The sequence below is a fragment of the Ahaetulla prasina genome, chromosome 3 (genome assembly GCF_028640845.1).
Source record: "Ahaetulla prasina isolate Xishuangbanna chromosome 3, ASM2864084v1, whole genome shotgun sequence".
NCBI classification, from domain to species: Eukaryota; Metazoa; Chordata; class Lepidosauria; order Squamata; family Colubridae; genus Ahaetulla; species Ahaetulla prasina.
In genome coordinates, this window is record NC_080541.1 from 173908761 (window position 1) to 173934048 (window position 25288).

At 38.5% G+C, this 25288-nt stretch overlaps 1 protein-coding gene across 2 annotated transcripts; it reads right to left on the reverse strand.

The window, feature by feature from the left end:
• Window positions 1–106: 106 nt before the first annotated feature.
• On the reverse strand, window positions 107–24245 carry RAD54L (RAD54 like). 2 transcript variants are annotated; one of them, XM_058176209.1, is made up of 18 exons: window positions 23786–24245; window positions 22633–22716; window positions 22038–22157; window positions 21577–21637; window positions 19768–19903; window positions 18071–18140; window positions 16640–16928; window positions 15364–15488; window positions 12536–12686; window positions 10114–10240; window positions 8268–8342; window positions 5940–6070; window positions 3772–3882; window positions 3548–3671; window positions 3277–3355; window positions 2624–2803; window positions 1613–1776; window positions 107–557 (listed from the first exon to the last, which is right to left on the reverse strand). In XM_058176209.1, the coding sequence occupies exons 1-18, from the start codon at window positions 23786–23788 to the stop codon at window positions 356–358; spliced, it is 2232 nt and encodes a 743-aa protein (XP_058032192.1). In that variant the 5' UTR covers window positions 23789–24245; the 3' UTR covers window positions 107–355. The 2 variants fall into 2 exon arrangements, with proteins under 2 accessions (XP_058032192.1, XP_058032193.1); XM_058176210.1 differs by lacking the exons at window positions 21577–21637; window positions 22633–22716; window positions 23786–24245.
• Window positions 24246–25288: the final 1043 nt, after the last annotated feature.

Consider the following 25288-nt stretch of genomic DNA (forward strand, 5'->3'; position numbering starts at 1 on the left):
TTTTTCTCTGGAGGTGATATTTGTTAACGGTTTGGGGTTAAATAGTCCATCTGACTTACGTAGACTTCATGATGCCAAGACATTCTAGAGGTGAAAGATTACAGCAAATTTAGTATCTCTGCTATTAGAATATTCTGTACACATTTAGCAGATTGACAGTAAAAGCTCAAACATACTTTTTCAGAAAAAATAATGTTTATGATGGTTGCTTGTAACCAAATATTTTAGCAAAGTATGAAGATAGTCTATAATATTTATACAGATTGAGACAAGAAAACATCCAATCCTAATGTTGCTGATATAGAGGTATCAAAAAAAATTCATCTTTTTAAGAAAGAGCTTATTGAACCAATGGTTATGGTATCCCTCGTTGTTCTTCATGTGATTGATGATAGAAGGTGAAAGTGACTGCAGCATCCCAGGCGGTCTTGAGGACAGTGTCCTTGAGACCACGTTTTTCAGCACAGTGATGCCACTGAGAAAAATCAGAAGTACAGTCAGATCCCTCTGGAGGAGGTCTCACTTGATGGCCGTTCACACAGCGACGACATTTGATCCTGCAATAAAAAGTGCATTTGAATTCACCCCCGTTACAAGCCATGATTTCATGCTATTTTATTTGAGCTACAGGACTTGGTGTTTGGCAGATTTCCCATGCTAGGAACAATATAAATTAGGATTATTTTATTTAAACAGCTTCTCGTAGCAATGACTTCAGGTGGTAGGAATACAAAATAATCCTCTCTTTCAAAAGCCAACAATGGGAAAAATGGATCTATGGCACACCAAGAAAACCAATATTCTCAATTTGTGAAAATCCACCAATTAGAAGCCTTTACTATGTATGTAAAATATTATGTACAATAGTAGAATAGAATTAGAATAGAATAGAATTTTTATTGGCCAAGTGTGATTGGACACACAAGGAATTTGTCTTGGTGCATATGCTCTCAGTGTACATAAAAGAAAAGATACGTTCATCAAGGTACAACATTTACAACACAATTGATGGTCAATATATCAATATAAATCATAAGGATTGCCAGCAACAAGTTATAGTCATACAGTCATAAGTGGAAAGAGATTGGTGATGGGAACTATGAGACGATTAATAGTAGTGCAGATTCAGTAAATAGTTTGACAGTGTTGATGGAATTATTTGTTTAGCAGAGTGATGGCCTTCGGGAGGACTTAAAACACTTGTTTTAAGATGGTTCCGAATAAATTAAACTTCTCTATCCTTTAATTTTCTATAGCTGATTGGTACACGAGTCCTGTTCCAACCAACTCATTCATCTTCACATTCATGCAGGCTTAAAAGTTCCCAGGTCTAGTCTATCTGAGCTGTACATTACAAAATTTAAGATTAAAAAAATTCAAATATTGGTTTCTACAAATGTGGACTTCTATATTTATGCTAATTGCAACACTGGCGGGCTGTCAAAAACCTCTTATCACTAATGTTTAGATTCAGTCTTCACATCTGCATACAGCTTACCTTATTCTTTTTTGCTTGTTTGTTTGTTTTTTAAGCAATACTAACATTTCCATCTATGTCCCCTAATCTCTGTCTACACAATTTAGCTACCGGTATCTAAGGACTGAGACTTACTTGTCATGGGTATCACTTATAGTGGTCTCATTAAGTGTGAATAGCTCTTTCAGTTCCCCCAGAGAGAAGTGTCTTTCCACATCTTGTTCTTCATCTACTACACAGCTGCTAAGTGCCTTCTTGTGTGTCTGCCGCTGGAAGATCTTTTCTTCAATAGTCCCTGTCTACAAAATAAATATATATCTGGTGACATTTTGCAGTGCGACCTGTTTGAGTCTTAAAATCACTGCACATTCCTTAACATGATTTTACAATCTAATTAGCTTCAGCAGAAGCTATCGGTCAAAGTTGACATTAACAATTCTCTCTAAGCAAATCCTTAGTCAATTCATAAGAGATAGGATGTTCTGCAAATGCTTTATTTAAATCTTACTTTTGTCTGCCTAAAGATCAAATATTTAGCATGTGAAAAAAAATAGCTTCTAAGTACAGTCCTGCTTGTTACCCAAAAGTTGGCTACTAGCACTATGTCAGGCAAAGATGGTGTTGTTTTAGATGCATAACGTAACCTACATGTTTGGACTACACACACCGAATTCTGAAAGTTGCGATCTCAACCCTCATTTGCGTAAGGCTGATATAACTGTAGCTAGATAAGGTCTTTGCAAAAGACAAGATACATCTCTTAATATAAAACATTTGAAAGATCAGACTCTTAGAAAAAGGTCATGTTTAATAAACTGAAGGGTAAGTTTTCACTCTCCTTTCTCAAGCTACCAGTCTGAAACACTAATAATTTCCTTCTGGTTCTATTTGGCAAGATTCAAGAATACTTACATAATTCACGTATGTTACCTTACTTTGGACATCATAAGGAACTCTAGCCCAATAGCAACTTAGATGTTAAAGTGAGTTGGGCACTATATAAATTTGTGTAATAATAATAAATAAATAATAAGACACCTGCTACAAACTTGTTTCTTCCCTGTAAAAAACTCAAGGCTTCATTTTATGAGGCTCCAAGGCTCCAAGATACTAATGTCAACAGGGAGTTACATAGGTCAATCTTACTGAAAGTAATCGATAGATATAGCATGTTTTCTTTTGGCCATCTCTCCACACTCGGGCCATAGCTTGTTCATCATTGGCTGGATTCCAATCAGGATCAAACATCACAAGCCTGTTTGCTCCAATCAGATTTAAGCCACATCCCCCAGCTTTGCTACTCAGCATGAAAATGAATTCAGGACTCTGTGAAACCAGGAAAAAAAATTATCAAGCATAGGTGACAGTTAAGTACATTATCTGTAGAACAGCAAATCTCAAAAAGTCACAAAATAGTATTGCTCCATGGGTGTATGCCTCTGCAATGGTCCAAGCATGAAATTACCAAGACATGAGTGAGCAAGGCCTTCTGATTCAAGAGCAGGTGCAGGCCTCCCTGCCACTACAATAGCAACAATCTCATCTGATACTTAGAGTCCAACCTTAACAGAATTTCTGGTACTGCAATTAAGACTATAATAATGAAAGCACACTCTTTTATACAGGGGTTATGACTTTTTGCAAAGCACATTAAAACAAACTTATTAACATTATTGTTTTGTAGCTACATCCTTACGCCAAACTGAAGAACATCACTTTCAGTTAAAACTGACATTATATAAAGACGGGCTTTTGTACTAAAAATCTCCATGAACCTGATATTAAGAAACTTCACTTACAGAAAGATTGTTGAAACGCTCCACTATCTTTGCTCTCTTTTTAATGGACATGGTACCATCCAGACGGACATACAAATACCTGATACAAAAATAGGACATGAAGCTTAATATAAATATCTTATTTAAATAAAAATGACTTTATCCCTTATATAAGGAAAAAGATTCTCCTTCCTTCTCTCTCTCTCTCCCTGTCTCCCCCCACCCATGATAATTTTTTTTGAATTCCCCCTCATTTCATTCCCAATATATACATTAGCCTCAGTCATTATACCTCCTACTTCTGCAGAGTTTCTCAAAAAGGTCAAGGGTCTGTGTGTAATTGGACACCAGGACTACTTTATCATCACTAGTGCTTCTAGTAACTGCCAGAATGTAGTCCAGAACCAGCATCTTTCCTGGAAGGAAACAAAATGAGTGTATGCATATTTTCCATAGGGTTGAGAAATCACCTGTCCGTGCAGACAGAGTACAGATTGATCTTGCAGTTATACTTACCTGAGAGCTGAGGTTCTAGAGACTTAACACTGTAGCCAGATGGAAACAACTGCAAAGCTCCAGCAAACCCTTCTTCCTCTTCTACACACTTTTCGTAGATCAAGGCAGGGTCTGCAGAAGAATTCAGGAGTCACTGCATAGAACTGGTAGCTGCCAAGCACTCCATTTAATGAGGTAGAATTGTTTTAAGTTAGCCTTAAAACAATGGAGAGCCTCCATGCCGTACTATTCCTTCTCTTAACAGATACGGTCAGAGTAACAAGACACAATGAATAGGTTAACATACAATACTAAAATATTTAGACCCCTCACATCCTGGACATAAACTGTTTCAACTCCTACCCTCAAAATGACGCTATAGAGCACTGTACACCAGAACAACTAGATATTTATTTATTTTATTCATTTTTTTACATTTATATCCTGCCCTTCTCTGAAGACTCAGGGCGGCTTACAGTGTATAAGGCAGATACAAGAACAGTTTTTCCCCAAACGCCATCACTCTGCTAAATAAATAATTCCCTCAACACTGCAAAACTAGTTACTAAGTCTGCATTACTATTAATCTTCTTATCGTTCCGATCCCCCATCTCCTCCCACTTATGACTGTATGACTGTAAACTTGTTGCTGGTATCTTTAAGATTTATATTGACTGTTTCCCTATGACTATCATTAAGTGTTGTACCTTATGATTCTTGACGAATGTATCTTTTCTTTTATGTACACTGAGAGCATATGCACCAAGACAAATTCCTTGTGTGTCCAATCACACTTGGCCAATAAAGAATTCTACTCTATTCTATTCTATTCTACTCTACTCTACTCTATTCTATTCTATATAAAAAATGTACAAAAGTGATTTGCTTCTCTTTGACTTTTTTTAACTTATCTAGACTCAGTGCTGTGACCAGTTCCACACTGGCTAACAATCCAAGGATTGCCAGTTATAAATCTATGACAGCCTCCCTCTAATGACCTCTAATACTTTGATTTCTGCTCTAACTCCAAACTATCCAGATCTCATTTAAAAAAGAAGCATATTTGACTCAGATTTTAATGCACAAGCAGATTATGCAATTTATGAAAGCTGCTGAAGTAATGATGACATCAGACACAGATTATCCATAATGCAGATTAATTTCAAAATACAAATTTAGGCTCCATGAAATAGCATCTAGAATATAGGTTACTAGAGCTGCAGAGGAGCAGGTTCCTCACTATAGCTATTTTTAATCCAGTAACATCATTTTCATTGCCTTCTACTATATATGTTTAATTTTGGACCCAAAATAATTACTTCAAGGATAAACAGATTTCAGTAATAAAGAATATACCTATATAGCTCAGGATTGAAGTGGGGAAGCCAAATTCCCACCAAGACTGGTAGGGCAAGTTAGCATATATATATACTTACCTCTATGTGTCTACTGTTGCTTGATTGGCCTCAATGCTAAACTTCCATAAATGTTTAGATTTGGTTTACTCTAAAACATTAACAATTTCCCAGTTGAAATTGTGATTCAATTTGTCTATTTGTTGAGAGTTTAAAAGATTTCCATCATGTCTTCAGACAGGCAGAAGACTTCCAAGGTACCTACCAGCTATTATTCTGTTCTATTCAAATGATGGTTACATTCTGCCTGTCTGTCTTACTATAGTAGCTGTTACAGTTCACACACACTGTATGTTGTAAATGACTCTTGCTTTTTTCTTCTTTGGTAACTGGGTGTTTAAGTTTGCTTAAGATGTTTTGTTGGTCTGCAGGAAAACAAACAACCTCAGAAAGTATCAAGAACCCAATAAACTGGTTTCAAGAATATAATTTGTTTCCATGGAAATTTAAGTACCCAAAGTCACGTAGATAAGAGCAAAATCAGAGGGCCAGAATTGGGATCCTTGGAAATTTTAGAGACAAGAAGTATAGTTTGGAACAATTGCTGTACACAGCCACTGCTCTAAAGAATATGCCTTAGCTCTCAAGACACTTAATTAACTTTTACCTTCTTGCTCACTATGCAAGTACAAACTCTTCAGATTCATATTCCAAAGCCTTCAAGGACAGATTGTTTTCTTGTTACTAATTTTGTCATATTCCAGGAATATGGGCCTGAGATGGGAATAGGCGGCGGCATAAATATACATAGACGCGATTGTCAGAATTACTCACGATTACAAAGCTTCTTCAGAGATGTGATTGAAGAGAGAGATGAAACATTCATCTTCCCCTCTTTCAGATCTTCTGCAGGCTTTGCTTGCATCAGAAAGTATTTGTATAACTCTGCTTGGAGGGGAGTCAGCCTGACGCAGAAGAGAAAAATAAATATTAGATAATTTTAAAGATAACTCATGTCATATCTACAATATGATTTAGTTTCAAGTGAAATATGATGCATGATTAATACAGCTCTGAATCTATCAGACTTTTTTTTTTTTAACTATCCAAATTTAAATACTAAAATTATTTGCTAGTATTTGCTACCCAAATACTAGAAACACAGTAGGGGAAAGAGAGGAAATTAGTTTTCAACTGACTTTGGTAGGAAATCAGGTAATTTCATAAGCCTTCAAGAATCCTATTTGCTCAGTTCTGGAACCTTAATGAAATGAATTCTACTTTTAACAAATATTCTCAAAATTGCACCCTTTTCAAATGTCTCGTGAGGAGTCTCATACAATGGCCTTTTTTTCTGGGCACAGAATACAGTTCTAAAGAAAAAATTAGGTTGAAACATCTGACCATTATCATTTTCTATGAATATGGAACAAAATTCTATGTGTATAGAAACTCCTTAGGCACCTTCAACACTTTCAAACAAATGCTGGTGGTAAGTGATATTTTGTGGCATATCACGTTCCTGTCTAACTGGCTTTCTGAATTAATCTTATAAAAAGTTAATATGAGACAGAAAGCCCTGTGGGTACCAAGAGTATTTTAGCAAGCAACGCGCTGGACACCCTAAGTTGAATTTATACTTCAATAAAACACAATGAAGTCAGTTAATTTAATTAGCCAAATGATAGGCTCTTTGGTTTTAGCAGAGCTGCTCTAAGCATGAACAAGTGCAGATCAAACCTACTATATCTCATTTGTGTCACTGTTCATAGTTACCACCCCTATCTGACCATATGAGTAAATGTAGAGGATTCTAAATCTCTAAACAGAAAGACCAGCCCATCACATTTATATATACTATTATATATAATAGTAGCTAATAGAGTTGGGTTTCAGCAGGTTCTGACCAGTTCTGGAGAACTGGTAGACGACATTTTGAGGAGTTTGGAGAACCGGTAGTAAAAATTCTGACTGGCCCCGCCCACATCTAGTCTCTGCCTCCCAAGTCCCAGCTGATCGGAAGGAAATGGGGACTTTGCAGTAACCTTCCCCTGGATTGGGGAGGGAATGGAGATTTTACAGTATCCTTCCCCTGGAATGGGGTGGGAATGGAGATTTTACAGTATCCTTCCCCTCCCCCACCCACCAAGCCATGCCACGCCCATCAAGCCACACTCACAGAACCGGCAGTAAAAAAATTTGAAACCCATCTCAGCTGTTATATAAAGCCCTATATGGCATAGGGCCTAGCTACCTGAAAGGCTGGCTATCCTGTTTGCTCCAATGGATTTGCTTACTCTGAGTCCCATCAATTAAACAATGTGTTTCTCTTATTGCATTTGCGCTTTGTAGCAGCTTCTCCCCAAGGATCCATATAGCCTCCACCTTGCCCACCTAAAGTCAGATTCCTTTATGATGATATGCGCATAGGTATTTCTGTGTTATTGTAAATATATGTATACACGGCAATAGCCAGTAGGATGGAGATACTGTTGACAAAAAACAACTGGGGTTGCTGTTGAGGAACACAGATAGACACGTGGTTCAAACTCATTCACTGCATAAAGCAGACAGGGAAGAAATGTGAGGATTAAAGGGAAGATTTGTTGCTTTTAATTCATTAATGCTGATCATTTTGGGGAAAGTGCCATTGTTCTTTGAAAACCAGAGGAATATTAATTATTAAATAATATTAATTATTGTTCTCTGAGCATGGATATGGGATGAATGTTTCATGTCTAAAGTAGAACAGTTTTTTAAACTGATTTAACTGCTTTAACCACTGGGAAAGACATACTGCTTACACCCACCCTCTTGCACAGTTTTTCCCAGATCACTTTGCTTCATATGGAAGAAAATGTCCATTAGATTTCAATTCTAACAATTCTAAATATAATATTCACGGTAGCTTCGATTATGCTAATTCTATAGAAATCACTGAAAGATTAACCAGACCTTAACAACAGCAAACGTAACTGTTTTGCCAAAGTAGCCTTAAATGTAGCATATAATACCAACCATAAAGTTTTTAATAACTGCAACTATGGTTGGGCTATACGTTCATCTTAAATTCAAAAGCCTCTATACACCAGTGAATCCCTCTTTTTTCCATTAAGCAAGAAACTTGTTCCTTATTGTACATCTTGCTCTTTAATTTTATACCTGCAACACACCACCTGCTCAATTTTCACTGGCAAGTATTTGGAGAGAATATCTGATGTTCTTCTTATTAGACATCTAGAAAGGAAAGACAAAGATAACCTTAATATTGTTAACACCATGGCCTAATTTCCTGACCAGATTTCACCAATATTTCTTCCTAACGCTAGTAGAAAGACCTTCATTCAGAATACTTAGCAATACTTTCAGGATTCCTTTTGTGGTAAATACATGGAATAAATGCTTTTCTTGATTGAATCTTGCTAACTGGCCGCCATCAAATCAACTTTCTTACTGATTTGACCAACTATACAACAAAGAAAGCAAGGAAGGCAACAAAATAAAAGCAGTACAGGTATTCCTCGAATTACAATCTGTTGTGTAAGAACCATTCAAAGTTACAGTGGTCTCAGAAAGAGTGTTTTTAGACTGTAAAGCTCACCTGGCCATTATAAAACGTGCTGTCCCCAGCATTTTGGGTGGTTAGCAACTGGCTTGCATTTACAAGTTGCCTAGCACCCAAGAATCAGCTCTACTCCTGCAGCCCCACAAAAGATTCCCCTCCATACACAGAGAAAATCTTTTGGCAGGCTGCAGGACTGGAGTTGAAATCTTTTGAGATTTCAACTGTTTCTGTAGCCAAAATATTTTCCCTCTACGCATGGATGAATTTCTTTGATGAGCTGCAGGGACATTTGAGAGTAACAGTCTCCCATGTGGAGCGGAACTTTTCCCAACAAGCAGCCCTTTTGCTTTGTCTACTTTAATAGCCACAACTGGTAGTGCCGGGATTAGGACTATGGTTGTTAAGCAAAGCAGCCACATGGACAACTTGGAAAAGGACTGCTTTGCTTAATGAATGAGACTCCGGTCCCAATTGTGGTCCTAAATCAAGGACCACCTGTAGTGCCATGATATGATTACAGGAAAAAAAAAACTAGGACTATCAGTTCTGACTTGCAAAAATGGGACCTCTAGGGGCAGCAGAAGGATACAGAAAGCTCTAATTCTGTGCTGTCATCTACTGGTTGCCTGTATGTTTGCAACCCAGAACTGGTACTTATAGTTATGAGATGAAACATACAGAGAAATTATATAATGGTGATTTAAAGAGAATAATTGAATGAGCTGAAGGCATTCTAGGACACAGGTGTCAAACTTGATCACGTGACGTGATGTATCGTGACATTTTTTTGCCTTTGCGGAGCCAGAGTGAGCGTGGCCTGTGCATGATACATCCAGCCACCAGTTTGACAGGCCTGTTCTAGGATAACAAGCATCTCGTATTATTATTATTATTATTATTATTATTATTATTTATTAGATTTCTAGACCGCCCTTCTCCCGAAGGACTCAGGGCGGTGTACAGCCAAGATAAAACATAAATCATGTACAATTAAAAATAAATTAAGAAACTTATTATACAGTTGGCCGAAAAATTAAAATATTTAAAATCTAAAAACCCCAATTTAAAACATAAATAGAATTTAAAATTTAAAAAATCTAGACAACTTAAAAGAAAAGCCTTAAGCCAGCCCCGCACGAATGAACAGATGTGTTTTCAATTCACGGCGAAAGGTCCGAAGGTCAGGTATTTGGCGTAAACCAGGGGGAAGCTCGTTCCAGAGAGTAGGAGCCCCCACAGAGAAGGATCTTCCCCTGGTGGCCGCCAGCCGACATTGTTTGGCGGACGGCACCCTGAGAAGTCCCTCTCTGTGTGAGCGTACGGGTCAGTGGGAGGCATGGGGTAACAGCAGGCGGTCCCGTAAGTACAGAATCAGGATAAGAACTTAAGAGAAAAAAAGGAAAGACAGTATCCTAATAGAGATAAAAGGATGCTCAACTTCACCTGTTAACAATACTAATCAACTCTTTCAGTCTCTCTTCTCCTTTTTGCCTTCCAGCCTCATTTGCATCTGCATCCCTGCCTTTTAAAATGGGGATTTCAAAGTGCTTTTTAAACTCCTGGGCTGTCCCTGTACAAAAACAGATACATTTTGGAATTAAGTTTCTGCTGTCCTAAAAACACGTTTATTCCTCCCCAATTTTCAGTTGAAAAGAAGGGCAGACAGAACCTTCACTATCTAACGTTTCTGACATCAAAACCATTGCTGACACCATATTCATAATTATTGAGCTCTAATATACCTTACAGAATATATTTTAGAGTGTAATGTACTTTAGGGTATATTAAGTACAAAAGGATTACGAAATATAATCAGTCATTTTTATGCAGGAACTAGCAAAGTAAGATTAGCTATTACATCCATACAAGCCCCGGTGGTGCAGTGGTTAAATTGCAGTATTGTAGGCAAACTCTGCCAACAGCCTGAAGTTTGATCCTGATAAGGCTCAAGGTTGACTCAGCCTTCCATCCTTCTGAGGTTGGTAAAAGGACCCAGATTGTTGTAAACCACCTAGAAAGTGCTGTAAAGCAGGGGTCTCCAACCTGGATCCCTTTAAGACTTGTGGACTTCAACTCCCAGAGTCCCTCAGCCAGCAAAGCTGGCTGAGGAACTCTGGGAGTCAAAGTCCACAAGTCCTAAAGGGACCAAGGTTGGAGACCCCTGCTGTAAAGTACTATGGGGAGGTATATACGCCTAAATGCTATTGATATCGTCCTACACAAAGAAAGTGTTCCATACAGAACTAATCAGAAAATGATGTCTCCACGGCTTATCCTGCAATGAATGACTGTGTGAGAGGAGGCTGGAGGGAATTGTTCCCCCTTCTTGTACACAGAAAATATATGATGCAGTGGAGGTTTCCACCCAATGAATGAGACTTTCCCAAGCTCTCAGCTATCTGCCATTCACCCCAACATATAAATAAATTCCCACCCCGATATACATACATACATACATACATACATATATACATATATATTTGTTTTCTGAGGTTTTAGTGGGTGTTTGTATGTAGGTCTTTGGTTATTTCGGGTTTTCTCCCGCGTAAAATTGGAGCTGTCTTGGCGACGTTTCGACAAAGTCTCATTTGTCATCTTCAGGCTTCAGCTTCGTGCTTCTGGGAGCAATGCTCTGGGAGCAATGCAATGTGGGTCTGGTGTCATTCCTCGTGTTAAGGACTCGTTTGTCAATATAAAAGGCACCACAGACAGAATCAGCAAGATCCTCCACAAACATAACATCAAGACAGCATTCTGCACAAACCAAAAAATATCCACCATCCTAAGAAACCCCAAAGACAAAATTGAGTTAGAAAATCAAGGAGTATATGAAATCCCATGCACCGCCTGCCCCACCACATACATCGGACAAACCAACAGAAGAATAAGTGCACGCATTGAAGAACACAAGAACTCAGTCAAAAAAGAGGAACCAACTTCTTCCCTGGTCCAACACCTTAAAGCCACAGGACACGATATTGACTTTAAAAAGACCAGAGCTATCGCCAAAACTGAACACTTTAACAGCAGAATAATCAGAGAAGCAATCGAGATAGAAAAACGCCCACACAGCATGAACAAACGAGATGATACCTCCCGCCTACCAGCCATTTGGAAACCCGCCCTTATTGACAAACGAGTCCTTAACACGAGGAATGACACCAGACCCACACTCACGAGGTCCACACAGGATGTCACCACCACACATCCACTCAGAAAGCAGACCCAAACCCACACTGATCAGGAAGCACGACCAAGGACCAAAAGCCAGACCGCAGCTGCAACATTAGCCATTTCAAACCGCTCCAATCCATACATGCAGCAGACTGACACCCACTACGAAGATGTAGCACGACCACGAACACGAAGCCAAACAGCAGCAGTGCAGCTCACCAGCTCAAATCCCCTGCAACTCAGACTAATCTGAGCACAACCAAGCCCCCACCCAAACAGGACACCCCCAGCCAATCAGAGCACAAAAAAACCCCATCCAATCAGAGCACAGCCAAGCTCCCACCCAATCAGTTCAAACCCCCACTAGCAGTTAAAAAGGAAGAAACAGCTGCAATCACACATTGCTCCCAGAAGCACGAAGCTGAAGCCTGAAGATGACGAATGAGACTTCGTCGAAACGTCGCCAAGACACTTCCAATTTTACGTGGGAGAAAACCCGAATAACCAAAGACCTACATACAAACACCCGCGAAAACCTCAGAAAACATATATATATATCTTTGGTTATTCATTATATATAGGTTTTCTGTCTGTCATTCTTTCCCTATGGCTAGCCAAATATTGCATTTAAACTGGGATTGCCAAGTTAGGGTCTTTAATTTATATGATTGCTTTATTAAGAAGTCCCCACCTAGAATGCCTGAGTTGACAAAATGTACTAGACTGAAATATTCAAGGAGATCATTTTGAATGGGAGTGCCAGAAATGAGAACCCGGCGTGGTGTATTCAAGCTGTTGAGAGCCTGGTATGTTTGGTTATCTGAGTTTTTCAGCCGGTGCCCCTGAAAAAAAAAATTGAAGAGAAAAAAGATCATCACGCATGGACAGAATAAAAAATAAGTGTTTTTAAAAGGCCACTTAATGCAAAGAATTATCTCAGTTCAATGATGCAAAAAGATAGGAAATATTTTAGATGCACAAATGCTCATAGTCAAGGCAACAAGCAGTATCATTTGTAATGTATGTGATTAAAAGAAAACTATATTTAAGAGATTTATTCATTATTGATTACTCTGCTGCTAGAGTTAATTAACCAAATCTCTCATTTAAAAAGTTCAATGTACAGATACATACATCTGTCTTCTATCATCAATATTAAAATACATTAAATCCTCTTAGTGCCACCATTGCTCAGGTTATATATAGGAGAAAGCATATGCACACTTGTTTGCTTCTGATCTCCAGTGAACATGTAAAATATATGCATGTTTGGCAAGCAAAAGATCCCATGTTCAAATCCACAGAATAATAATTTTCACTGATGCTATCCAGCTTAGCAACAGAAGCATCGGTTTAAGTCAGATATCATTAGTTTAAATGAGTCCATTAGTCCGGAATATATTTAATAGTTATATTTCGTTTCTTTCAAAATTATAAGATTGGATTTATCCTATATTTAATCAAGGAAGAAAGTGATAATTACTTCATGTCACATTTCATTTTTAAAACCCATCACAAACAGTTAACTTTTCCTTGACTGGAATGGGGAAATCATGTTCTGAAGTCTACTTTAGAAGGAAGAAAAGAAATAACCCCATATAATAGCATTGCCAACAGCACTGATCTTTTCTTCAAAGAGGATTTAATTCTCAACACAATGGGCCATCTGCCTGGACCTGTCTTTTCTTTCTGTTTCTTCAGTAAAAAGGTTCCAGCCAAGCCTATTGTATTCACCTGGTTAAGCAGAGCCTAATGTTTTGTCTCCTGCTAATGAAAAATGGGCAGAAGCACAAATGAATTGAACAAGGCCATGTTTCGGGAGACAAAGCCAGCAAAAGAGAGAGAAAAGCTATGGAAGATTGTACCAATGAAGGTTGCCAATGGTCCCAATTTCATTATAGTGGGACAAAACACTGAAGGAGGCTTGGATGATCAGATTGGTCTTCAATTGGGATAGTTATTTTGTAAAGCTTTGATTTGAAGATTTGATGATCAGTTTGGATTTTGCTTAGAAATCCAAGCTTCTATGAATACAAAATTGTGCCTGTATCCATAATATCTATTTCTTTGTGTAATTCTCTCATGGGTTGAATAGATGAGGCTAGAATAGATCATTAAATTATTTTTGGGGTGACAGTCTTTTCTGCCCTTGTGTTTTATATTTTTACTGCCTGCACATCAGTCTGGGGAGTTATCTGCCACAGCTTGCCAAACTACTAGTCACCTTAGTTATTTAAGTTATACGAATATTAAGAAATAGCTGACTAGTAGGAACAGAAATTGGAATTAAAGAATTCCAATGCTGGAAGAAACACCAACAATGTCAAAGGTGCTAATGATATTACTCTGACAGCTGGAAATGGGAAAGACTTTTTTTTTTTTAACATTTATATCCCGCCCTTCTCCGAAGACTCAGGGTGGCTTACAGTGTATAAGGCAATAGTCTCATTCTATTTGTATATTTACAAAGTCAACTTATTGCCCCCCCAACAATCTGGGTCCTCATTTTACCTACCTTATAAAGGATGGAAGGCTGAGTCAACCTCGGGCCGGGCTTGAACCTGCAGTAATTGCAGGCTACTGTGTTCTAATAACAGGCTTCTAACAGCCTGAGCTATTCCGGCCCCTCCTGAGGAAAGTTATGGTACATATGGAAAAGAAAAAACCCAATATTAAAAAAACCCGACACCACGACATCCTAAACCTATGCCAATTGGCAGTGTGAATCTAATGCAAATAAGTCGAGAAGTAGTAGTAAACAAATGTTACCTTCCTATATTTAAATGTTCTCAGGGATGGTGACTGCAGTCAAGAAATAAAGGAACAGCTACTTGGGAGAAAGACTATGACAGATCAAGACAAAACTGTCAGGGTTCTATCAGTTGTAAACATGTAGCTTAAGAAAATTGAATTCTCAGAAAAAAATTGAAGTATGCCTTAGAATTGGGACGATGGAGAAAAAGTGTTTATAGTAACTTGCAAGTTACTATACCAGTGTTGGCGAACCTTTCGCGTTCTCGCGTGCCGCTCACGTGCCGGAAGTGGTACGCGAAACCGTCCTGAGGCAAATGCACGGCCTCGCCGGCTCTCATCGCGTTCCTGTGCTCAAACGTGCACTGGCCAGCTGGCTGTTGCACACGCAGTGCTGGTGACCCCGGAAGTGCAGCGGTCCATCGTGCATGCATGTTGGCGAACCTCTGGCATGCATGCCGCCTCGCGCATGCATGTTGGCACATTTGAGCACAGGAACACGATGAGGAGCCGGCGAGGGCACGCATTTGCCTCGGGACGGTTTTGTGTGCCACTTCCGGCACGCGTGCCATAGGTTCGCCAACACTGTACTATACTATACCAGGGTCTGCAAACTTAGCTCTTTTAAGACTTGTGGACTTCAACTCCCAGAGTTGAAGTCCACAAATCTTAAAAGAGCCAAGTTTGCAGACCCCTGTACTATACCATTCCTTCACTGCTGATATTTAGGTTATTTTAAAAACATGGCTGTTCCAAAGAACTCATTACCTCATCACATATGACTAACCCAACACTCCCTTTCTTGAGAGCTTCTGCGTGGAGACGGAAAGTTTCGTAGGATATTATCAGGATGGGGGATGGGATTCTACGGCCTCGCTGGTTCACGAATCCAACTATCAGGAAAAAAATAGAAATGGCAAAGGAATAAAGATAAAAAAATGTATTTAAGGGCAGGGATAGTTTAATAAATACAAAGGGGAAGTAACTGAAAGTAACTTGCATCCAGGCATTAGAATTTCTTAAAATGAGTGATCATCCCCTAAAGGTAACAGGTGTTTACACTTTCCATCCCTGCTCTTTGATAAATCTACTTTCTAATATTCCCTGACTTCTGCATTGCTTTGGATCTGAAAAATACTGTGTAGCATTCAATTATTCAAAGTACCATATTTTTTGGAGTATAAGATGCACCTTTTCCCCCTAAAACAGGGTGAAAATCTGGGTGCGTCTTATACTCCGAATGTAGCCCCGCCCAGGTTCTCAAACGGAGGTTTCAGAGGCTGAAAGAAGCTTCAGAAAAGAAGTTCCCAAACAGAGCTTCAGAAAAGAAGCTCCCAAACAGAGCTTCAGAGGCTTTTTTTTCTGAAGTTCTGTTTTGGAGGCTTTCAGAGGCAGAAAAAGGTTTTTTTCTGAAATGGAGTTTCAGAGGCAGAAAAAAAAAAGCAAAAAAAAAAAAAAAAGGCACAGAGCTCACAACCAAGGAACCTGTTGCTAAAATTCACCACTGGGAACACTGGGGGTATTCCGGAAGGCCAATCCACCTGCCAATCAGCTTTTTTCTTATTTTCCTCCCCAAAAACTAAGGTGCGTCTTATACTCTGGTGCATCTTATACTCTGAAAAATACGGTAACTGAACAGTTTATTGCTAAGTCAGGACAGAGCTCTGGCCTATCAATCTATCCTTAATTTACCATGTACTATTATATCTCTGCCTCTTCATGCTTTAGTTCAAAATCAGATTTTGCCATCCTCAGAATAAACCCATGAATATCAACATACTTAAGTCTCATTTATTTCAATGGGATTTCTATAAGCAATTTGACGAGTGCACCAGATAAGATGCATTTTCTATATATGCTCTTTGTTAATTCACAACTACAAAAGTTGCTAATTAGACCATTTAACAACCACAGCAATCATCCCCAGCACAGTCTGATAAAAAAAAATCTCTATCATTATATGGTTTAGTCTAAAACCTATGGGCAGTTTAGTTAAAGCGCTCCCCTTGCTTTGCAGCAGCTGCATATTGTGTAGCATTTATACCTAGCTTATTATCTATGTCCTCTTTAGAGCCTCCATCGATAGCCAGTGGCTGGACTCTTCCTCCAAGCCATTTGCCCACTTCATTGTACCAGTTTTTCACCAGGCTGGAAGGCGCAACCACGATTGCCTTGTCAATTTCAGGCTTGCAGTCCGGACTTTGGCGCAAAAGTGTCCAAATCAAAGTGATACATTGCAAGGTCTTCCCTAGACCCATCTCATCTGCCATGATGCAGCCATGACTTCCAGGGATCCGACGGCTCGTAACACATTCCCATAGGAACTTCACTCCCTGCATGAAAGTGCCTGAGTTCAATTTAAATAGGTATGCAGAATATTTAAAATCATATTGAGTTACCTAACTGAATTGTAGAGCCCAATATCTAACCATTTACAGGAGCAATGAACAATCCCACACGGTGGAAATCACATACTTAGCCAGAAGATTATCATTAGTGAAATTCAAAATTATAGTATTCAAAAGATCTCGAACTTTCAAGAAGCAGCACCTGTGTAAACAGTGGCCAGTTATGCCTATAATGTATGGACTAGAACATCAATGAATTGTTTTACTTTATCCCAAGCAGAAATAAATCAAGATGACAAACGAAAAAAAAAAATCATAGCAAAATTGCTAGCTACACTTCATCTTGCAGTAGTTTGCAGAAGAACTGCCGTGCCATTATTTTCTGCAGGATAGACTAGTACAGATAAGACCTAAACTTACGACCACACCATCATCATATTTTTTTCAACACCATTGTAACTTTGAATGGTTGTAAATTGAGGTCCACCCATAGGCACTGTAATAGGTAAAGGATCCCTTTCCTCAAAAATAGGCTTTTATCATCATTATAGCAGTGACAGTTACCACAGTTCCAAGTTTGATTCTAGTTGACAGAGGAACTCCAAATGCTTAGTCATAATGAAAAATGTTGGTTCCCTCCCCCATGAAAGCTTGAAAGCAGGAAAACATAAGAAACTATGGAACAATTCCTACCCACCTTAGAGTTTTGTGTTTGATATATATTGTATAGATATCAATAATTGCATAACCTCAGTAATTATGTTTATTCATAGATATTGTTTTTGAAAATATGCAATGAAATTAAAACAAAACATAATAATGTAAGCAGAGTACTGCTGATGTACTTCTTAAAATTGGGAAATAAATATGTCTATATTTGTATATCAGCCTACATTTATCATAGTTAAAAAAATTTAAAAGTAAAAAATGAAAAGATTTTGAATTTTTTAAAATAGATATTGCCATGTTTCTCAGAACAAGGGCTTCCCCAGGACAAGCAGAGTAGTTGGAACTTATTTATGTAGCATGAGGCCAGGCATTCCTCGGATTTGTGGTTTAGCAGGAATTACAGTGTCTTTAATGTCTATATATAAATACCGTTATAGTTAGCTTCCCACTGTACTCACCTCTCTCTGATGAGGTCGTAAAACACAGCTAAGACAAGGATCTACCACAACATGAACAGGCATTTTATCCCTTCAAGAAGCAAACAGAGCACAGATCTAAGGAAATATAACACTTAAAAAGAGATATTCTGGGAAATATCTTCAGGGGATATGGGGATGACTGCTGCCAATGTTTTAGGCTTGTATAACACAGTTTTATTCCACTCTCCAGAATTCACTGGGAGCAATCCAGTTCAAAGCTAATAGAAAACTTAAAAAGAAGCTTAGCATGTACCCAGCAGCTGCTTTAAACCATTTCATTACCAGAGTGCACATAATTCAGAAATCAAAGACAGAACATCTTGTGCATCATAATTGGTAAATGATGATTACTAACAAAGGATTTGATCAATTTCATCTGCAGATTTACAGTACATATTGGTGCTTCTCTGAATCCATCATTTAATTTTGAATTTGTCTTATTTATTTGTTATATTTATTTGGCAGTTATATCTCACCACGGGCCTATTCTAAGCAGCTTACAAAAATGAAAACAGAGAAATGAAAAGAAATGTAAGCATGACGGTAATAAAGTAACGGAACAATAAACAATGAAAACGAAAACAATAATACAACCGTATGAAAATGAAGGATGGAAAGGTGGAGTTTGTTATAAATCTAGCAGTCATCTCCATTGATACTCCTCCAGTGGGTGCCCAGGCCAACCAGCCAAGTCAAGTCTCTGGACTGTTATGGAAGGATAGGTGGAGACCAATCTCATTTTGAAGGGTAGGATATTCTGAAGGGCAGGCATTATGGCAGAGCAGGATCTTCTTCAGGATCCCAACAGTCAAGAGTTCTTTGACTAATGAGATCCCCAGGAGACTATCCCTACCAGCACGAATTGGGTGGACTTCTCCTAACAAGACAAGTTGGTTCATCAGGTAGCCCTGACTTATGTCATTAAGGGCTTTAAAAATCATAACGTTCAACTCAGTGGTGGGTTGCCCCCGGTTCAGACCAGTTCACAAGAACCAGTAGTAAAACCGGTGGGGGGCTCCGCCCACTGACCTGGATGTCATCAGGAAGCTTCTGGGCATGCGCAGAAGCACACACGCAGCCCCGCATTGCGAACCGGTAGTAAAGGTAAACACACCCCTGCTTCAACTGCACCCGGAAGAATACTGGTAGCCAGTGTAGTTCACAGAGCAGAGATATAATATGGGCCATTCTAGGAGTCCCTAAAAGTGGTCTTGCTACTATACTTTGAACCAGCTGAAGCTTTCTAATGGATTTCAGGTGTAGCCCTATATAGAGCATATTGCAATAGTCCAAACAAAAGATAACCAGGGCTTGAGTGCATGGAGTCATGATCCAGGAAGTGTCACAGCTGGTGCACAAACCAAAGCTGTATAAAGGCTCTCCTAGTCCTGCCCACGACCTGCTCTAGTAGGAGTTCTAAATCCAGTCTTAAGTTGTGAACTGGATCTGAACTGAGTAGTGCAGCCCCATCTTACAAGAAATGATAATTTCTTGTAAGTGCAGTTCTTAGTGCAGCCCCATCTTACAATAAACCTAATACTTATGTTATACATGACTATTTATACTAAGCTTACACATCAGTTCAGGGTTTAAATTTAAATCAAATTCTAAATGAAAACCAACTTAAAGTGACTGAAAAGTACTATCCCTGGAATAAGTCAAGCATGAAAACTTACTTGTCTACTTTCAGTTGATCATGAGCACTCAAAGGTGGCGGTTCATATAGAACCAGAGCCCCCTCTTCAAAAGGGTCATGGAGAGCATGCCTAACTCCTGCACGTTTGATGCCCAATGCTCGCAATCCCAGGGGGCCTGAAAGATCATTCAAAGAAAACAGTTAATCTAACCATTTCATTTGCAATATATGAAATCAAAACTGAGATTTCAACAACATGTTGACTTCACTTTCAATGAAATTGAGCTCTACATGAGAGATATGTCATCACGACTGCTTTCTGGAACAAGGTCCTCCCTGAAATCTAAGTGGCTCCCAACTTTATGGTGTTTTTGAATACCTAAAATGCCCAATTGTTTCTCCAGGCCTTAGGCTAGGATGGCTGGGTGGCCTTGTTGGATGTGGTTGGCATGTGTTTTATATATATTTTGGTACTGTGGGGTCTGATTGTCTATCTAGTCAACTGAGGTCCATTGAATTTAATCTTCGTTTTATACAGGCAGAGTTGGTGTGAAGTCAGAAGACACTAAAATGGAAAAAGACTAAGTGAACTGCATTTTATAAACAGGATACTATATCATTTTCATTAAGCTTCTGACATTTTCATGTGGCCATGTAAGTAGACAGCAGTGAAAATTCAAAAATCCCATTCTTCATTTCATGGATGTCTACCTACAAGCCACTTCAATTGAAAGAGGGGACTAACATTAATTAACCATTTCCTTTAACCTACCAAAGTTTCTTTCACTAGCATGGATAATTGTTTATCACTGATGAAGATCCAAGGGGGTGGGGGAATGACCTTAGTTACAAGGCCAATTACTTGTGAATTTTAGGCTAATTCCTTAAAAGTTCTGTTTATGTAAATGAAACAATAGGTGACAGATTATGCTAAGAATCTGTTTTTGTTTTGCTAATATTATGTGAATTAATGATTTAAAACTCAAAAAAGGAATATTGTAATAAACCAGAAAAACTCTAAGAGACATAAACAGTTTTGCAAAGAAACTTGGGAACCAATTCAAAACCCAGAGTTTAAACACCAATAATAATCAGTATAATTATATCTTAGAAAGTTTCTTGGACAGAGTTGTAAAAAATTAATATCAAAGCATAACAAAATACAGAGCATCAAGATGGGGAAATTTTAAATAGCACTTTGCTTACATAATCTGTCTCAGAAAATAAATGACATGAAAACTGATTAATTTATAATTTGGTTGTGTCTGAAGTTAAACAAGCTCATGTTTTGTTTATTAGATCTTTATCCTGCCTTTATTATTTTATAAGTACCTCAAAGTAATGGACGTACATAATACTCTTTCTTCCTTCTTCTTTTCCCCACATCAACAACTCTGTGAGGTGAGTGGAGCTCAGGGAGAATGACCTGCCCAAAGCCACCCAGACGGGTTTCATGCTTAAAGTGGACAAAGCTAGAATTCAGTTTCCTGGTTTCTAGCCTGCTAACCTAATTTTGGAGGAGGGGAGAATTTGACATCAATCCTTTTTTTTGCTTTCATTATTCCTATGTATGAGGTGTATTAATAATCTACCAGTAACACTAATGCTTTATGACAATAGATTTCAGTTTTTTTCTTTTGTGTTATAAACACAATAAAATACACATTTTCGTTCAGAGCAAGATTTATAAATGAATTACTATGTATTTAAGATCCCAGGGGAGTATGGCAATCTAGTTCAAGTGAAACAGAAATTTGTCCACATCATTGATTTTTTTAGACTTTAAAAAAATTTAAAGAGATTAGAGAAGTAAGATTTGATGCTTAAAAAAGAAAAAAAAACACATTACCTGTATAATTTGGTATAGGAACCTTAAAAGGTTTTGATAAAATGCTGCGGATAAAGGCTTCCTAGAATTTAAAGCAATAATCATTAAAATATCATTTAAGCTCATCAAAAAGTAATCTTAGAGAACCTTGCATTGACACCTCTAGATTTATGTTGAGGTAAATACATTTAAGATTGAAGAGACACATGTCATTAATTATAGTGTGAAGTTTGAACAGATCTGCTATATGTGATTTATGTCTCATTCCAAGATTTTAAAAGTCCAAATCTTTTTTCATTAATATATAAAATATTCTAAGGTACAAAACTAAAGAGCAACTTAGATCTCCCATCATACAAGAAATATGTGAATTCAGCTTATGATGCAGTCTCTCTTTTACCAGAGTCATCAATAAAAGAGATATGATCCAATAAGAGCAAAAGAATTGTGCCAAATCTTAAGAAAGCATAAATGTCACTTACATGTTTATTACCATCAAGGCAGTGGATTCGATTAGTTAACTGAGTCAAAGGTTTTCGGAAAGAAGATACATAACATTCTTGGATATCAGTCTTGGTGTTACGTTTCTGCTTCTTTGGAGTCTAGAATAGATCAGACAAATTGCATCAAGATTTGTCTGCCTGCAATGAAGTATAGCTTGAAAATCTACCTATGAACTCTTCTTTTTTAGCAATATATAAAGCTAAACAACTACAATACCAAATGATTATTATCACTACTACTACTTATTGGAACTTCATAAGCACTGTAAAGAAAGCCATAAAGATCTAGTTGTAAAACTTCTTTGTTACAGACCAGCCCATATCAGAATTTATATCTGATTGCTCCATAGTCAGATCTGTGTAAATCTGATATATCACTCATCCATAGAGTAGATCTAATTTCACAGGGAGGACTATTAATATTTAGAGAGTACAATAAAAGGAAAGGATAAGATAACTGATTAAAGAGTCAAATCTAGTCAGTGTCTCCCTGGAAACTTCACATTGGCCTCTTTCAATGTGCTGACAGAAGAGAAACAGCATTTAAATGAATTAATTAAGAAAGGATATTTACTGCTTCAGGATACCAGTCCTCGTCTTCAGAGCCATCACCTCCAGGTTTTCTCTTGGCCAGCTGACTGGGAGCTAAACTTTTCCTCTACAAACAGAAACAATTAAATCTGTTTATTCTGTAGAAAACATTGACCATAATTCAGAACATTTGAATTCATATATGAAGTAGTTGGGCTATACCTTAGAATGAAAGCACATTTATTATTATCATCATCATCTAACAATACCAGTCAGTCAATGGGCAGCAGATGGCAGACATGGCCTACAGGGCCTCTGCGCACTGTGCATCAATTACACAATTCTGAATTAGAAGCCTAGCTCACAATCACTTATGTTTTACTTTAGTTAGACTTTTGCACTGCACTGTACATGGGATCGCCTTTGAACACTACCCAGAAACGTCAACTGTCTAAAGCACAACACAGATAATTATGGGCACACCTCACTATGTCCATCTACCATAACTGTTCTGTGAGCTGTATAAGCTCCCAATAGGCTCCTGGGTGCAATTCAAGGTGCTGCTAATCACCTGTATAGCTCTACATGGCAGAGGAATAGGTTACTTGTGGGACCATCTCTCCCAGTCATCTCTGCCACCCAGGAGGTGGCACAGAGTGGGTAAGCACCAGCTTTTCTTCTTTCAGACAATGCCACCTAATGGGACCCAAGGAGGAATGCTTTCTTAGGAGTTGCATCTGTCCTTTGGAGCAAACTCCCCTTCCAGTTCAGATGCCAACACTCTTCCACTGAGCCCTAAAGTCGTGGTTCTTCTCCTAGGCAACAGGTGTAGATAGAGGCTCTGTAATGTACCTCCATGTGTTTTCTTTATGTTTTTGCTTTTTGGGAGGGGGGAATGGTAGTGGTTCATTATTAATTATTTTTTCTCTTTTGTACACTGCCCAAAATTACAAATTCTGAGCAGGATGGCGAAGGAAGGAAGGAAGGAAGGAAGGAAGGAAGGAAGGAAGGAAGGAAGGAAGGAAGGAAGGAAGGAAGGAAGGAAGGAAGGAAGGAAAAAGAAAGAAAGAAAAAAAGAAAGAAAGAAAGAAAGAAAGAAAAAGATAGATAGATAGATAGATAGATAGATAGATAGATAGATAGATAGATAGATAGATAGATATTCGGAGCTCCTTTCCCTGGGAAGCCCCCCTTACCATGTTCTCCCTGCAGAGCTATGTCCCATTTGCGCAGAGCTTTAGGGGCAGGGAAAGAAGACGCGTTGCACCGGCGGCATTTAGAGTCGCAGGAAAGGAAATTCGTGCAGGGAAGGCGAGAAGGGAAACGACCCACCGTCGCCCCCGGGACAGAGAGAAACGCTCCAGAGGAATCACGAAGCTTTTCCGAACAGCTCCGGAAGGAGCAAGAACTGCTGGCAGCAGCCTCTTAAGCTACAATGGAGAGGTGGAGATATCCGACCGCAGCAATTAAAAGCGGAGCGTCTGGCGACAGCTCTCCAACAAAGACGGGGGAAAAAGAGGACTCGGACGGTGGGCCACGAAGACGATCCCGCAAAGTCTCCCAGCAACCAGGCTCGAGAACCGAGACAGCTACCCGAACGCGCCGGCTCCTTTTTTTTTTCCCCCGGTTGGATTTGCCGCGCAAAGGAATCCGGGCCTTTGCCCCGCCCCCGCAGCTGAACCTAGGCACGGCCGATCGCACGCCGATCAGACGGCTTGCATCGATTAGCTCTAGGTTCCTTCCAAGCGGAGAGGATGGGCTCTTTCAAACGGATTCCGAGCTTAGAAAGGGAAGGAAGGTAATCGAGCGAGCCAGTTTATTAGCAACATCAGAACTAGTGTGAAGGGCGTGGCTTCCGAACTACAGTTTATGACTGTATAACTGTAACTTTGTTGCTTGTATCCTTACGATTTATATTGATATTGATTGTTTCCTGATTGCTTATTTGTAGACTATGACTATCATTAAATGTTGTATCATTAAGTGTTAAATTTGTACCCTATGACTATCCTTAAGTGTTGTACCTTATGATTCGTGATGAACGTATCTTTTCTTTCATGTACACTGAGAGCATATGCACCAAGACAAATTCCTTGTGTGTCCAATCACACCTGGTCAATAAAAAATTCTATTCTATTTAGATCAGTGTTTCGAAAAGTTGGTAACTTTGTAGATTCCATATGGTAAATAAACATAAAGTAAATCAAAATAAACCCCAGAATTCCAGCTGGGGAATACTGAGAATTGAACATGTTAAAGTTGCCAAGTTAGTAAACATTGGCTTAAAGATTATTTGGGATTGAAAGGCTTCCCCCCCTCCCCACCGCCAAGGTTTATTGGGTTTTTATTTTTAAACATATATCAACATAAACACATGAATAGTGTGGCCTCTGGATATTGTTCATGTTAATACAAATAACAGTCAATTGTTACAATAATCAAACTTATATATTAATGTACTTGATTATTTTTAAGTAATTCAATATTTCAATATTCGATTCTAATGTCAATTATCTTCTTGAACATACATAGCAATATCTTTCCAACCTCTCACCTTTCCATCTCATTATTACTTATTTTATTTTATTTTTTGTTTACATTTATATCCCGCCCTTCTCCGAAGACTCAGGGCGGCTTACAATGTATAAGGCAATAGTCTCATTCTATTTGTATATTTTTTTTTTTTACAAAGTCAACTT